The 18,133-nt window shown below is 39.9% G+C and overlaps 1 protein-coding gene across 2 annotated transcripts in view; it reads right to left on the bottom strand.

Moving 5' to 3' along the window:
* The window catches only part of rab6ba (RAB6B, member RAS oncogene family a), an 84,724-nt gene that overhangs the window by 35,526 nt on the left and 31,065 nt on the right, over positions 1-18,133 (bottom strand). For both annotated transcript variants that reach the window (XM_037675014.1, XM_037675015.1), the window contains exon 2: positions 16,221-16,279. In XM_037675014.1, coding sequence (XP_037530942.1) covers positions 16,221-16,279 — 59 coding nt within the window. The remainder of the gene's footprint in view (positions 1-16,220; positions 16,280-18,133) is intronic.

Raw genomic sequence — 18,133 nt, 5'->3', positions numbered from 1 at the left:
TTACAAATGTGGATAATCAAAATTGTACAGTTTGCTAAAATTAGCCACGTTGTTATTTTTCAATGTGCCAAATTAATGTAAATGTTTGATGTTAAACTTTGATTCTGTAAATAAATGACCACATTCATTTTGATGAGTCAAAGATAAATAACGTCTCACGATACATTTTATTAAATTCAATGCACATTATATACAGTCCAGAAAAATGAAAGAATCCGTTTAATTTATGAATATATCTCATGCATATGTTCATCTACATACATAAAAATAATTTAACATTATTTATCTGAGGAGCAGACTGCTTTGAGTTCACAGAACTCTCATCCTGAGCAAGCGTGAAGGCGACAGTGGAAAGGAAAAACTCCCTTATGAGGAAGAAACCTTTAGCAGAACCAGGCTTAGGACAAGCGGCCATCTGCTTTGACCGGTTGGGTTTGATAGGAATAGATACACAATGGCAGGTCAAGAATCACACGTTAAGATAGAAATAATATCAAATGAAAATTATTCAATTTTAACAATTCATTTAACGAGATGAGGTCAATTTGTCCTCTATTAGTCTAAGCTTAAGACAGCATAAGAAGCCAACCCCAACTATAGGATTTATCAAAAAGGAAAGTCTTCAGTCCAGTCTTAAAACTGGACAATGTGTCAGCCTCATGGACAGAAACTGGAAGTTGGTTCCACAAGAGAAGAGCCTGAGAACTGAAAGATCTGCCTCCCATTCTGCTTTTGGAAACTCTGGGAACCACAAGTAAACCTGCAGTCTGAGAGCGAAGTGCTCTGTTAGGAAAATATGGAAATATAAGATCTATAATATAAGATGGAGCCAGGTTGTTGAGAGCTTTGTAGGTTAGAAGTAAGATTTTGAATTCTATTCTGGACTTGACAGGGAGCCAATGGAGAGAAACTAAAACTGGAGAAATATGATCTCTCCCACTAACTCCAGTTAAGGCTCTGGCAGCAGCATTTTGGATCAACTGAAGACGTTTTAAAGACGTATTTGGACATCCAGATAATAAACCATTGCAATAGTCCAGCAATAGTATATAAACTCCATAAACTCCAAATATAAAACATTTAGAGCAGTAGAGCAGTTTGTTGAAATGCTTTATTTATAAACCTAATTTAGAATTTCAAATTTTATGCAGTTATTCTTTTGTTTAGCTTTTTACACTGTTTCTGCCATTTGAGTTTATTTTGAAAGGATTATAGAGTCAAAACTATGGCCAAAGGTGAGCTCAGATTTAGTGTCACAATAAATCCCACTTCAAAAGATCTGACCCATCCCTTTAAGTCTTTCTAATGTCCTGATAAACAATGTGCAGTGTACGTGAGAACATAATTTGGCACGTTGCCTTCAAAGGCATTTAAAATAGATACTTCATGGCAGATGATAGAAGAGTGAAGGCAGTTTTCTTTCAGCACTGATTCTAGTAAATGCTCCTAAAAATGACCCGTCTAATTCGTACACAGGGACACGTTTATATACGTCTTGGATAAAACAGGTAGATGTTTGCTGTGTTTCTCTGTTAGGAAGCTCAGCAGGGAGTCCACTGCCCACTTTGACAGAACTGAGCATCAGCAGCTTGATCACGCTCTCGTTTCCTTGGCAATGCCAGCAACCACTGGGACTAATTTGAAGTCTGGCATGGTGACAGGATGTCTTTTATGCTCTCCTTTTAGGCTCAGTCAGGTCAAACGCTGCGCGGATTAAACTAAAACAGTGAGAAAAATTATAAATCTACATAGGATACAACAATTGATATTTTTAAAAGTAATCTTAAAATTAAAATTCTTCAAGTTCTACAAACATTAAAGTATTACTAAGTGGTATTTAGGGAATCATGAGGGATGTTTTAGGTTCCTCCTTGTTTCAGCTTTAAATTTAGACTCACACAGACAACTATACTCAAAGACATTAGATAAGGAGAAATTATTCATGTTTCTCATTAAATGTTTAACAGGGGTATATCGTTAGAGGACAGACCATGCATCTTCAGCCTATTCTGCCAGCAACTATGGCTAAAAATGTCCCACTAAGAATTACCTTCCTGCTAGAAGTCAGTTTAAATCATGCCTGACCTTTTACAGGAGTTAATTGTGCACAAAGAGCTGTAGATGCAATCAATCCCACAAACAGAACATGTGGATTTCATTTCATCTTAAAGGTTTATTTTCAGGTTGATTTAGTCCCTTTTATAATATTAAAATGCATGTTTGTTTTATTAATTTTGCTTATTACAAACAAAAGTTTTTATTTGTACAGGCAAAGAAAATCTACTTTTTCTATTTTCACTATACTTTTATCCCATTATACGTACACAATTCCCACTGCTAACAAGGTGCTTTGAGTATCTTGATTAGATAGAAAAGGTGTCGTATAAATACAGTCCATTTATCTTTTACAATTTTCTACTAAAAACAAATAACTTTTGCTGTAAGTTCTACACATCACAATTAACATTTAATTATTTTTGTTTGTTTTTTTACAAAAAAAATGTATGGTACAAACTGACTGCAAACACCATTACTCAATATTAGGTACTACGTGTATTCAATAAAACTCAAGAAATAAATTAATAAACAAATGTGTTATCTCTGCAGAAATTAGTAAAAGGTTTTAAAATAACACATAAACATAAAGTCTAACTTTTTTAAGTTGTTTTAGTTAATTGTCTACCAGTGCATCCCTTTCTAATAAAAAGAACTACAAAAAACCACAACTGTGGTTCTCCAGTGAAAACTCCTTCAGTGTGAAAACAATCCTGATGCTGTTACTCTCTCGGTTCATCTTTTTTGTTGTTGCATCTTTGAGACGTTTTCCTCTTCCTTCACCAAACTCTACACATCAGAAGTATTTTTTTCATGACAATTCTACCATGTACATCCATGAATGCACCATTCTCTGACAACTCTCTCAGACTGCATCAGGATGATCACAGCGTTCTAGTAAATGACTACCACCGCTTCAGGTATCACACATTTGCAACACTGTTTTGATAATCTAGTCATGATCAGTGGAATTTTCCTGTATATATGGAGAGGATTCTGGGCCTCCATCAGTGTCACAATTGCTACACTTTAGATTAATCTTCAGCCACCCAATCATTTGAGGAAACTACAGCATACTGTTAAGCAGTATCAAAACTAGAAAATATAGTTTCCTCTAGAGCCCAACCAATAGCCTCACAGCCTCAGGGATGTGTGCTGAGCCCTCTCCTGTTGACTCCGCTCACGTATGACTGTGCACCTACCCATCCACATTGTAAAGTTTGCAGATGATACAGTGGTGGTGGGATGCATCACAAACAATGACGAGTCCAGCTACAAGCAGGAGGTGGAACACCTGGAGAGCTGGTGCAAGAACAGGAAGAACAACCTTCAAATCAATGTGAGGAAGATGAAGGAGACGACCGTGGACTTCAGATGGACCCCCCCCCCCCCGAACATAGGAGGATCTGCAGAGAATGTGGTCTCCAGCTACAAGTACTTGGGAGTACACATGAATGACAACCTCATCTGGAGCAGCAACACTACCAGCCTGATCAAGAAAGCTCATCAGAGACTCTACTTTCTCAGGCGACTGAGACGAGCTGGTCTGGGAAGCTCAGTCCTCACCTCCTTCTACAGGTGTGCAGTGGAGAGCATCCTGTGTTCCAGCATCAACATGTGGCATGGAAGCTGCACAGCTGCAGAAAGAAAAGCTTTGCAGAGAGTGGTGAAGGCTGCACAAAAGACTGTGTTGGAATCAGCCTCTCCCACCTTGACAGACATCTACACCTCCAGATGCAGGAAGAGGGCTACTTGCATCATGAAGGACCCCACTTACCCAGCACACACACTTCTTGCCCTGCTCCCCTCAGGAAGGAGGTTAAGGAGCATTAAGTGTAGAACCACTAGACTGAGGAACAGTTTCTACCCTGAGGCTGTTAGACTCACAATTCTCTAACCAGAATAATCCCTGTGAAAAACCAGATCATGTTGCTGCTGATCTGTTTCATGTTGCTGCTGATCTATGTCATGTTGCTGCTGATCTGTTTCATGCTGCTGCTGATCTGTTTCATGTTGCTGCTGATCTGTTTCATGTTGCTGCTGATCTGTTTCATGCTGCTGCTGATCTGTTTCATGCTGCCGTGTTCATTTATCCTCTTCTGCTCACAGACTCATGTTCATGCTGCTGTTCCGCGTATTGTTTTTCTGCTATTAGTGCTTAGCGTATTTTTAGTTTATGTTTTTCTTAGTTCATATCTTAGATCTTATTACTGTTTTTCTTTTACATTTTATACTGTTGTTGGATGTAACTGGGACCCTGTGTACACAATTTCGTTCCACCACATGTAGCACATGTGGTGCGAATGACAAAGAACCTCTGACTCTGAGTCTGCTATATCAGTAAAGCCAATATTTTAGGCTGATATAGGCATTTGGGGACCTATTGGTATCAGCGATAATTGTCCCATAGTCTAAATAAAGGTTGAATGAATTATGTGCCAATATAAACATTTCTAATTTTCACCTCTGAAATGCTGGAACAAGCTGTAATTGTACAATGTATCCAGCAGTGGGTGCATGAAAACTACTTTCAAGTCAAGGCCGTCCACTTTAACTTTCATGTTCAGCACACACAAAGCAGGGAGCAATACTGTGTAGCCAGGGCTTAATTTCAGACGGATCCTGCCGGAACAAGATCCGGGAACTCTCTTATTTTGACATGGTGCATTCCGGCAACTGTTTGCTTGGATCCGGCAACTGAGATACGATCATCTGCCCCTTCAAGTTCTGCCTCTACCCTTAAAAAAAATCTCGGCCCCTTAAAGAGTGGTGATGCTGTTGTTTGGGGAGCCATGTTTGAAAGGTGTCGCTCCCCTCTGCTGCTGAGACGATAAATAAATGACTCCAAAACCTCCTTAGTCCTCAGCTGCTGATTTTATGATGCTCTGGACACTCATCACCCACAGCACGCATATGATAAAGAGTATAAACTCAAAGCGAGAGATACCTGCCCCCTCTTTTCCTCTTTCGCATTGACAAATGTTGTAATTTTATTGATGAATTTGTCAAAGCACAATTGTGATGTTTTTTTTGTTTTATTTTTGTAAATAGGCATTTGGGGACCTATTGGTATCAGTGATAATTGTCCCATTGTCTAAATAAAGGTTGAATGAATTATGTGCCAATATAAACACTTATAATTTTCACCCCTGAAATGCTGGAACAAGCTGTAATTGTACAATGTATCCAGCAGTGGCCATCTTGGATTTTGACGCGTCAACCCAATTCTCGACAGTATGATGCAATCGCATAACAAAACAGGAGTTGGTATGTTGCTTATTTTTCAGGTTTATCTCATCACAAGATGGACAGATGGACAGACAGAAGGACGGAGAGTATTTCCAAGTCCCGTCTTCGTGACAGGGCACAAAGCAAAACATATGATCAATATCATGCAAGTTCATCAGAGTATGTAAATAAATAAATGCATACATAATATTTACTTAAATAGTTAAAATGCATTGTGAGTAAAAGCAGTTGAAAGGCGTATAACTTTGTATGGAAAATGTCCAATAAATCACAAGTACTGCTTGCCACAGTGAGCAGCAGAAATTTTGGGCAGAACAGACGAATGCAATCACAGCCTGGTGGTGGGGCCTGATTGACAGCTCGACCACAACTGACAAAAGTACTCTGCCTCCAGAGACCCCTGAGCCCTTTACCATGTGCTGCCAGGCAGTGAGGATGCCTGGCCCTGTCTCTCTCAGCTGGATGACTGCTTGATAGGAGACTGCTGCTTTAGAAGCAGCAAATGTGGCTCATTTCACTCACATCCTCCTGCTGACCAAATCTGCTGCTATGCTTGGTTTCATCTTTCTGATGGCCTTCGGTCACTAAATATGCTGCAGCTCTCCCTTCAAAAAGGAAGTATCTGCTCAAAAGTACAAGTCTGACAAGCATGAAGCTAAAAAAACAAGAGATGATTCTGTGTTTAAGCTTAGAAACCATGACTTCATAAATCCTCTCATCAGGACAGGCGTCTCCTGCGGGCCTCATTCATATCAATTTTCTATCCTCATTGCGAAAATATATCCTCTCCACTGAGCGCTGAGCAGCAGCATAAACACTCCCACTGATCTGATGTACGCTGCATTTTAATTAATACACAAAGGTCTCTGGAGTAGAGCCAGAAAAAGACTGCAAAATCATTTACAGCACTACCTGTCACTGAGACAAGGAGGAAAAAAAGAAACTGCATTAAGACACGAGGCAGAGGAGGGTAGCATGCAGACACACTCAGTGGACTTTAGGACTAAATGAACTTTAGTTTTGATCTACAGCAACAAACACGAGATATGATACCCAAAGAAAACCTTTTACTGCAATCTGAATGTGATCACCAATTAACAGGTTGTAACAGGACTTGCAGTAATGCCACTTTAATAACATCGTAACGGTGCACCACTGGTGCTGCCATTTTTGTCTATGCTGCTTTTAAAGCATTTTCTTTTGTTACAATAAACAAAGGAAAATGCTATTTCCCCCATTTCCACATAGAAAAGCATGTATAAAATATAAATTATAAATACAATGTCTTGAGGAGTGGAGAATTTATCTGATGTGTCGTGAGGCTAAGCAGAGGCGCCAGGGAAAAATCTGAACTCCAAATGTCTACTGTCAAGCTAATAATAGTTACATTTGATAACATTGCCCCGCAGGTGATGGCAAACTACAGCTTGGGTAGAATTGTGTCAGTTATGTACCGGCAGTCTCAGAAGAGTAGGATGTAATGTGGCACCAACAGCTCCAACAGGTGACTACAAAAATAATTTCTCGACCACAATGATGGGTTTGTCACCCGAAGAGATACATTCAGTCCCCAATTTTGAAACCTTCAACTCAAAGCTGTCCTGTGGGAGCTTCTCTGTTCTCGTAGAGTGTTCTCAATGTTGCTAAGCTGTGTAAGATTTAAGAATTGGCTGAGTGAGCTCAAGTGTACTTATCAAAGTGTTTGGATTTTATTGCTTAAATAAAATGGTGAAAAATACCAAGATTACATAAAGATCTGCAGCAAGTATCTACAGAACAGTACTTTAAACTACTTCCATACCACAGATGTGCTAGGCAGTATCTTCTTCTTCTTTCGGCTTTTCCCTCTTCAGAGGTCTCCACAGTGAGTCATCCTCCTCCATCTCACTCTGTCCTCTGCATCCTCTGTCCTCACTCCAACTACCTCCATGTCCTCTCTAACTGCATCCATATGTCTCCTCTTTGTCTTTTTCCTGGCAGCTGCATTTCTAACATCCTTCTACCAATATACCCACTGTCCCTCCTCTGGACATGTCCAAACCATTTCAGTCTGGCCTCTCTAACTTTACCTCCCAGTTGTTCAACCTGTGCTGTACCACTGATGATCTAATCCCTAATCTTATCCATCCTTGTCCTTGAGAACCTCAACATCTTAATTTCTGCCCCTTCCAGCTCTGTCTCCTGTCTTTTTGTCCATGTCTCTGTCTCCAGACCATACAATATAGCTGGTCTCATCACTGTTTTAAACTTTTTCTTTGACCTTTGCTGACACCCTTTTGTCACAAATCACTCCTGAAACTTTTCTCCACCCACTCCATCCTGCCTGGACTCTCTTTTTCACCTCTTTAGCACATTCCCCATTTTCCTGGACAGTGGACCCCAAGTACTTGAAGTCCTGCACCTTTGTGACCTCTGCTCCTTGTAGGCTCACTGTTCCACCTCCTTCTTCTCATTCACACATGTACTCTGTCTTATTACGCTGACTTTCATTCCTCTTCTGTCAAGTGCATACCTCCACCTCTTCAAGTTCGCTTTGATGAACTCGCATTATAGTTTTGGCAAAAGTGTTTTATGTCGGATGTCTTTCCTGACACAACCCTCACCATTTACCTGGGCTTGGGACTGGCAGAAGAGATACACTGGCTTGCGCTCCCTAGTGGCTGGTTTAAATGTTAGGCAGTATGATGATAATGATTTATGGCAGCCATATTACAGTACAGCTGACATAAAACCATGGACAATAAGCCAACATCATATATCAGGAGCAGAATGTAGTCAGCTACTCTGAAACAGCCCACATAGCAGAACTGTATGGGAAAAATGTGCCATCAAGCTGGCACTGTTGGCATGGCAAGTGATTTAAATGAATATGGGCCAGGTCTGGCAATGATGGCATAGTTTATATGATGGCACACCACAGCTGTCTCGGTTGTGATTTAGATTATGCTGCCCAGATCTGTCAATGTCACAACTGGATATGGTATACATGTCCCAGATCTGTCACAAATGAACAGGCACAGGTGTTGTCTTAATTTCATCTCATTTCCTTTATTTAACCAGATTAAAATCTTTTAAGATCAAAATCACAGTTGCAAGAGGGACCTGGCAAAAAGTAAATGGCATTCAACGCAATCTGCTGGCTTCCTTCCTTAGACTGAAAACTTTTCTAATTGACATTTGTAATGTATACGAATGTTTCCGTTTAGTGCCTTGAGATAACTTCTGTTGACGCTATACAAGTAAACTGAACTAAATTGAATTGAATTAAGTCACAAACATAATAAAGAAACAAACATTTGAACAATTAAAACAATCATAAAAAGCAGAAGCTGTAAGAAAAAAATAACATTTAAAAACACAGATTCCTGTTGCTTATTTAAGAAATGTCTTAAATAATTTCAAAGAAATGAGATGTGATATTTTTAGTTCAGACTGGAGATGATCCCATGCTGTTGAAACGGCAATGCTGAATGCTTGTTTCCCCTTTTCTGTCCAAACACGGGGAACAAGCAAAAGGAAAATGTTGTTAGAGCAAAGGGCATAGCAACTGTTAGTTTTTTGTAAGAGAAAACTTAAAAAAGACAAGAGCCTGGCCAAACAGAGTCTTCTAAAATCAGTCATCTAGTGAAAATAACTTTCTACACTCAGAGGAGGCCAATTAACTTTGGTATATAGCTCACAGTGATGTGTAAGACGCCTGCAGCCTGTTACAAACCTCAAAGCACAATGGTAAACAGTGTTCAATGATTGGAGACATTTAGCTGAGGCATTCATATACAAAACATCACCATAATCAAGTAAGAAGGTTGCTGATACTAATTTTTAGGGATGCACAATATTGGCTGATATTAACGTTAAGGTTAAACATTGGACATCGACCATTCCATCAAAATAACTCACCGATATAAAAGACGCTGTTTTTGTATGACAACCCAGTGACAAGGATGCCTGCAGCAGCAGCACGATGTGATGATGTCACGCACACCTACCTGATCTCATCACGGCGGAGAGGAAAAAGTCAAAATGTCGGTGGTGTGGAAGTTTTTTTTCGTTGAGGATGTCGGATTCCGAAGATTTTTGGACTACGTTGAGCCTCACTACATCGTCCCCAGTCGGAGATATTTTTCCGACATAGCCTTACTTGAGTTAAAAGCAGTCATTTCCAACATCATTGAGAAGCTAATAGCTGATAGCACTTGGGTGAATTTTACTACAGACCTCAAGTGTTAGCCCCGTTAGCATGATTAGTCTTACGGCACAATGGACAACAACTTTGAACAAAAAAAGTCTGTCCTTCATGCACAAGAGTGCAGAGGATCCCACACTGCAGCTAGGAACCAACCAACAAGCCTCCGCAAGTGAGACAGCATCACAGGTGACTAATGTTAATAAATAACATTTAACACTTCATTTAATACAAGTTAAAGTGCTATGCATATGATATAGCTGTTACTGAATATATGTCACCAGCTCTTACAGCTGTTACACAATTTTTGTAGCAAATAAGCCTAAATAAGAGGGCTATGTTCTGACAAAAGGAAAGTACTAAACTATTTCATGTTGCTGTGTTCATTTGGACTCATTTGCTCACAAAGACTCATGTGCGTGCTGCTGTTCGGTGTATTGTTTTTATGCAATTTTATACTACTAGTGCCTAGTGTATTTTTATTAGCGTTTTTCTTAGTTCATATCTTAGATCTTATTGCTGTTTTTCTTTTACATTTTAATACTTTTGTTGGATGTAACCGGGACCCTGTTTACATAATTTTATTAAAGAACCTTGAATTGCATATAAAATATCGGTATTGGTTATTGGCCAAATAATTTTTAACATATCGGCCAAAAATCTAATATCGTGCAGCCCTAATTTTCTTCTAGCTTTGAGGGAGAAACAGGATAAAATGAGATAATAGAATCTAAGCTTCACCCTCAACTTCTGGGCCAAATTGGCAATATGTGTCTTAAAAGAGAGCTCCTTATCAAGTATAAAACCCAGGCATTTATAAGTTTCAACAAACTCTTACTTGGACTGTAGTAGCCAATGGCCAAACCTCTGGCAGCCTTTCTGAAAGCAAGAATTCTTCTGTGAACCTTAAACAATGTTTACATTTTACTTTTAACATTAACTTTACTGGTGTCACACATCACTGCCCCACCAGCCACCAGGCCCATTTACCACAGCCAGCTCAGACACCACTACCAGCCACCTAGCTTTAAGCTTTTTCACCAGGACAAGACCAGGCTCCAAGACCTAGCACCATGCTCTACCATCAGCGACCAGGTCAGCATTACTCTGAATTTACAGCAAGACCATATCACCAAAGGAACTACAACAAAAAGTTAACTCACAACAACACTAAGCTAGCTAATAAAAAATACCTAAAAAACGACAAAAGCCAAGCTTAAACGGGACAAAGAGTATGTGTTCAGTCACGTCAACTTATTGCAACAGCAGAAGGATATGTTTGGTGTTACAGCAACAACAAGATAACTTCAAAGACTTTGTTAAGATCACTGTGGACTCCACATACGGTTTGACACTAACGCCGTCTAGTTCTTCATGTACTCACTTGTTTTTGATTTTTTTCCCCCTATTTTCTGAATTTAGTTAGATACTGTTTAGGTATTTTTTACTTTTGTACAGGTCTAAGTGTAATTTTTAAGTTTGTTTTGTTTTTTGTTGCACGGTTGTTTTAACTGGGCAGCACGGTGGCGCAACTGGTAGAGCGCCTCTCAGCGAGCAGGTCCTTGGTTCAAACCCCAGCCCGGGGGCCTTTCTGGGTGGAGTTTGCATGTTCTTTCCGTGCATGCGTGGGTTTTCTCCGGGTGCTCCGGTTTCCTCCCACAGACCAAAAACATGCATGTTAGGCTGATTGGTAACTCTAAATTGTCCCTAGATGTGAGTGAGAGAGTGAATGGTTGTTTGTCTCCATGTGTCCCTGTGATGGACTGGAGACCCGTCCAGGGTGTACCCCGCCACTCGCACAGTGATTGCTGGACATGGGCACTGGCGACCCCCATGACCCAAAATGGAAGAAGCGGGTAAAGATAATGGATGGGTGGATGGATGGTTGTTTTAACTTGATCAAAATTAAAAAAATTACAATAATAATAAAATTCAAAAATTCAATTAGTATTTCAGAGTGCAATGTGTGCATTTAAATCAAACACGCCCACAACATGTTCTCCTACACAGACAGAAAACCTTTGTCAAAATTAAATGAGTAATATTTACAACATTGTCATTGCAAAATAAAATCTCACCATTTTTAAAAACTTTCTGCTAAAGCTTCTCTGAGAGTCAACCAATAAATCTACAGAATGGCCATTACATGATATCCCCATGACTTGGGGGCAAGATAGCGCTTGTGTCTGGCTCAACCACCATCTCTGCACCATACCTCCATAGCCTCATTTTGAGTTTGTTGTTGCTTTGCTAACACTACAGTCACACAACTATGTTCATAGTGCTTGGGAATTATGATCAATCCACACTGCTGAGCATTAGAGAGTCTATGGAGGGACTTTTTCACAGCTGGGAAAGTTACAGATGCACCTTCCTTCCCCTGTTTGAGTGTTCTCCTTCCTCACCCGAGTACCTGACGCTGTTCTCCTCTGAGGGTCCAGGCAACTCTACAAAGAGGACAAGGAAAAGAGGGTGCAGAGCTGGAATCCTGGTTCGGATTAGATAAGCTTTCCAGAGGGGGGGATTTTCCACCATGTTGCAGGGACTGCACCCAACATTTACAGCCTGTTTGTTTATGACCCGTTTTCCCACCGCTGTTTTGAACCGCTGGCGACCTGAACCCTATACACTTTGATAACAGATCCTCACGTTCTATGGATGAGAGCCCTTTCCATGCAGTTGGACACCACATAATCAATCATGGCACTTGTTTGGCATCTCTTCTACTACAACCAGCTCTCAAGGATGCTGACTTGCTCCCTTCGGTCCAGTTTGGCTTGCTCAGTGCTCACTCGGTCTAGAATAAATCCTTCTTTCTTCATGAATTCTTCACTGGACAAAATATGGATTTTATGCTTCTCATGGAAACATGGTAATGAGAGGAGAAGTTTATCGATTTAAATAAACTATGACCTGACGGCTGTTCCATTATTGGTGAGCCCCTCTGGCTCCAGCATAGTAGAGGACTTGTTGCAGTACATCGGGAAAAATATCCATCCAGAACTGTCATCAAAGCTTCTCCTCCTTTGAGTCACTGGTGTTAAAGTTTGTTTCCAACAAACAACAAACACTTCAATAATGTGTTTGTGTTTGGCTAATCGACCATTGTGTTGTGTCAGCTTGGCACATCTTCGTTTTGAGTCAATCGCTAAAACTAGGACTTGGTCTTAGATCATAATAGCTGCATAATGTGACAGGATCGGTATCAGGATCCTTATAATTTTTCCTCTCTCCATTTCTAATAACTTTATAAGTGAATATGTGAAATGTCTAATCTTAGAGTTGATATCTGGGTAACTGAAGTCCAGCAACCCTGTGATTTGACTGTGTTTAGCATGAGTTCTCACCATCACATGTAATTTTTGCATCTTAGCAAAGTTTGGTAACTTTATTTTGTTTAACCAGTAATATTCTGCTGTCCTTGTAATCTGATTAAAAATGTGCTTTACAAAACATGGTGTGCCCTGTATTGTTGATTTGAGAAATTCCAAAAATGGCAGCGTAAACAACTCTGACAAGAGGATGATGTATTGTGCAAATTTGTCAAAAAACACATTTAACAAATAAAATAATCATTCCTGTATTATATTCCTTTTAGGCTGCTGTTGCCATTACAGCATGTCAGAGCGGAAAGGTACAATAAACTGCATATGAGCACATCAATAGATACACAAGTCAATACTTAACGAGGTCAGGGAAAGGACTTGATATGAAAAAACATTTCAGAGGGGTTAAATTAATCAGACATAAAGATGGTCGGAGGTTTACCAGTCTGGAAAAATTGTGACAATGGGAAAACAATTTTAGAATAATGTTTCTCGATAAAAATTTTAAAAAATTTGGAAAAACTTTGAAAAACCCCTCATCTACAGTTCATAATATCATCCAAAGATTTCAAAAATCTGAAGAAATGTCCATGCAAAGGTCAAGCCAACGTTAGATGCCCATGATCCTGGTCCTCAGGTGGCACTTCATTCAAAACAGGTCTGATTCTGCAGATCACTGCAAGGGCTCAGGGACACTTTCACAAAGCATTGTATGTAAACACAGTTCATTGTGCCACCCACAAACGCAGGGTAAAGCTCAATCCTGCAGAGAATGAGCTTGATGTGAACACCATCCAGAAACACAGCTGTCTTCTCTAAACCAAAGCTCATTACAAATGGACTGAGGCAAACTGGACAACTGTTGCGTGGTCAGAAATATCAAAACTTGAAATCTTATACAACACACAGTTTAAAAAAACTGTCTCTCTGATGGTATAGAGGTGTATTAGTGCCCATGGCGTGGGCAGCTTGTATGTTTGGAATGGCAACGGTAATGCAGAAAGTTGAATAGAGGTTTTGGAACAAGGTATATCCATCCAGACATCTTTTTCACCATATTTCAGAAAGAAAATGTTACACTGCATGTATGGCTGCATAGAACAGTCCAGGCACTGAACTAGTGAGTCAGAGGTGTCCAGTGTCCAGATCTCCCACCGGCTGAAAACATTTTTTACATCATAAAATTAACAATCAAGCAAGAAGACCAAGGACTGTGGAACAACAACATCAAACAAAAAGGGACAACATTCTTGTTAGATGTCAAATTTAAAGCAGAGCTCAGTTTAAGAGCTGAAGTCTTTTACAGTGACTGCTCGAAGAGTTTAAGGAAAGCTTGTAAAAACTTCACTGCAGGTACCCAGATTTAAGAACAAGGAACAGAACATCAATAATCTGCTAGGAAGTACTGTTGCCTTAAGTATTTACACTTTAGTGTCTCACTGTGCTATAAATTTTGGAGACTAACTGGTTACTCAAAACTGTGAGAAAATGGGCAAATTTTCAGTTGCTGTCTCTGAATTCTGTGTTTCCAACTAGTAAGCAATGCAACCATTATACAGCTTTTTTAATTAATGAAAATTTAGGCCTATTTTTATGAGCATGACTAACAAAGTTGTATTCCAACACACACATGTTTTGTTGCCAACCTCTGCACATACTGTTTCCACTTTTAACATGCAGATCTTCAGAATGGGACCAGTTTGTTTATTATTATTTATCACTGGCATGGGTAGACCTGGACATTTGGGGTCGTAGCCTTTCTGTGAGAGTAAAGCTCCAGTGCAGATGTCTAAATACAGCTCTAGTACTCTAAAATTATGAAAACTAAACTGAGAGGGGGTTGAGACACTCATGACAACCCTGCAGCTGTTTAAAGAGAAAGAAATGTGTCACAAACCTTTTAAACATGTTCAAATGACAAGCAATAAGACAGCAAGCCTCACAACTCAAATGAGAAAGTTAAGAACCCTGCAAACATTTTAAAACATTATGAAAACTCTCTTGCAAAGGCCGTTTGCAAATGGGTGCACAAATTGTAACCCAATGAGATACTGGCTTTACTGACAATAATATGTTGATGGATCAACTAAAGCTCATACTAGATGCAGTTTTGTTTACATTTGCATAACGAAAAGCACCGTTGCCTCATAGCTCGACAGTTCTGGGTCAGAACCTGCTGGCCTACTGGGACAATCCTGAATGGAATCTGCATGTTCTCTCTGCACCAGTTTTCCACAGTTGCTTCAGTATCCCAGAGTCTGGAGACCAGAATGTAAAGCTCTTCTCACCCAACACCTCCCAAAGCTTTCCCAAATCCCTTCTGAGTAGCCGAGTACACTGCTAGGTGATGCTGTGTCTATCTTTAGGTGTATGTGTCAAGTGGCAGGTACTGTAGCGCATTCTGCGCATCCCTCTAAACACACCAACATAATGCTGAGCAGCTTCGGTTTGGTGAGTGTGGAAAAACTAAAGGGGAACAGTGGTGAGGACCCTGACAAGGTGCGGCAAATGTGCTAAAAGAGCTGGAAGACAAAACAACCATGAGTGGTAAAATGGATAGTTTATCCATTTTACCTATCCATTGTCTATCATTCATCATAACCATTGCTCATTGTCTATCCATTGTCTGGTGACCCCACCCTGTCATAATGCCAACAAAATGACACAACTCCAAACTAACGAAAAAATTATACATCTATAGAAGACAAACAATATACAGTAAATACAGTTGTAGAGTTCAACTATAAAAGGCTTTTTTATTTTCTGGTCTCCCACTGTGATTTATTTCTTAAAATATTCTGCTGAGGTTTTGTATTTATTTATTTAAAAATTACACACTCCTGAAACAATGAGCTAAAAGACAGATTTTCTGTTCCACATCATGCGAGAGAGTGAAATATTTACTTTTGATCCCTTTTTTATTTGTGTGAAAGTGCATACCTTTTGCTCATAAAGCAATAAAACCTGCAGACTTTGATTAAGTGTCCTCTGTGTGTCTGCAGATGCTCACACAGATCTGTAGAAGTGCTGTAGCTGCATAAGCAACATTCTGTTTTTAGGAGAGCTAGTGAGATTTTACTGCTCTGCACCAACAGGGTTAAAAATACTGACTGTCAGGGGATGCACCAAGCTCTTCATTTTATTTTCTAAGTTGTCTGGTTTATTCTCCAAGTTGCTTTAAACACAAAAAACAATCATATTTCTCTAAATTCATATTATCTATTGAATCTGCCCAAGTATTATTTCTTCTTGGAGGTCTTATCTTTGATTTATTGATTCATGTACTGCTCGGTGTTTCGGTGTCAAAGGGAAAAGGCCTAAAGCCCAGTGTGACAGATCAAATCATACAACTGTAATCATTAGAGACCAAACCAGTCTTTCTGCGCTCACCTTTCTGCACCTACCTGATATGTGTTGTCGAAGCTGTCATACATGAACCTTGTGATCAGAGATGTCTTTCCAACTGCAAGACAAGAAAAAGACAGACTGAATGAACTGATGGACAAGAAACTTGGTCTTGTGTCATTCAGACGGCGGATCAAGATCACAGAGGAACTGGTGGTTGTAGATTATTTCATGGCTGTCACTGCTGCAGAGAAGGAGCTCATTAAAGTGTGAGAAGACTACCTAGAAGGTCCGGCTGGCACCAGGTCCGGGTGGAATGACAGGCCAGCAGCTGCTGGAATTGTTTTGAATTTCCAAAAACTAAACATTTAAAAAGTAAATAAATGAACGAGATGGAATGATTATGTTTTTTACCCTGAACATGTTAAATGGCAAACTAAATTCACAGAAAAAAACAAAAAATAAAAAACAGAATCAGGTTTATTTACAAGTTTACACAAATATGAACTATGATTTTGTTTTGTTGACTTTGTGCACAAAGCCTTGATAATGAGCAGTGTGCAAATGTCCCCCATTGCTAAGGGATTTGAATAATAAATGTTTGTAGGTTTTGGACGTGGCAACCTAATTTTCCATAGGCACCTTTCTTACACCTAGACGCAGCTACAGACCAAAATATAAGTCTTAGGTGTAAGAAGTTTATTTGTGAAGCTATTCAACTCAAAAGCTTTACATAAATAAACATTTATGGTGGCAGCCTTCTAGGAATTAGACGTGGAAACCCAATGTTTGATAGTGACTTTTATCCTGATGCATGCTCATGCAGGTAGAAAAATCTAAAAAAGTTAAGTCAAGTCTCTGGACAATCTTAACTTACAGACTTAACTCTGTCACTTACAATGTTTCCAAATATCTGGCGTCTGTACTCATCCCTTTAGTTGGCAGCTCAGAACACCACATACAGAACACCATGGACTTTGTGGATAAGGTGAGGGATGTCATCATGGAGACTGATGAAACAATGGTCTCTTTTGATGTCACATCACTCTTTATGTGCATTCCTGTTGATGATGCAGTAGAGGTGGTCAGTTTAAGATTAAAATCAGACACCACTCTGAGCAGCAGGACCACGCTTTCCACAGAACAACTGTGTCAACTCTTGAAACTGTGCCTGCAGTCAACCTACTTCACATATGGGGAGCAATATTATAGGCAGAAACATGGGTGTGCTATGGGGTCTCCAGTTTCTCCTATTGTTGCCAACCTGTACATGGAGGAGGTAGAAAAGAGAGCCTTGACGTCCTTTTCAGGGACACCACCAAGTCATTGGTTCAGGTATGTTGACGACACCTGGGTTAAAATTAAATCTCAGGAAGTCCAACATTTTACTGACCACTTTTACTGGTCAACTCTGTGGATAAATACATCAAGTTCACACGAGAAGATGAAAAAAATGGCAAGTTGGCTTTCTTGGACTGTGAGGTCTCAGTCTCTGATAAGAGGATATTTGCAAACCAAGGTGTACCGCAAACCCACCCACACAGACCAGTATTTGCAGTTTGACTCCCATCACCCTTTGGAGCACAAGTTAGGAGTCATCAGGACTCTTTATCACAGAGCAGACAGCATCCCCACTAACTCGGGAGCCAGGCAGAAGGAGAAATCCCACACAAGACAGGCTCTAGAACAATGTGGATATTCTAACTGGGCCTTCCTGAAAGCAGAGAAGAAACCCAAACAGGACTCCAGTCAGCCAACAGGTGAAAAGGAGGAACCCAGACCCAGACCAGTGGTCATTCCGTATGTTGAGGGAGTATCAGAGAAACTGAGACGTTTATTTTCTAAACATAACGTCCCAGTGGCTTTTAAACCCCAAAATACATTACGGCAAAGACTGGTTCATCCCAAAGATCCAGTCCCCCGGCACAAACAGAGCAATGTTGTGTATGCTGTTCAGTGTCAGGAGGGCTGT

Source organism: Nematolebias whitei, chromosome 3 (assembly GCF_014905685.2).
Source record: "Nematolebias whitei isolate Nwh7 chromosome 3, NemWhi1, whole genome shotgun sequence".
NCBI lineage: Eukaryota > Metazoa > Chordata > Actinopteri > Cyprinodontiformes > Rivulidae > Nematolebias > Nematolebias whitei.
The sequence above is the reverse complement of the archived record's forward strand: the minus strand, read 5'-3'. Positions and strand labels throughout refer to the sequence as shown.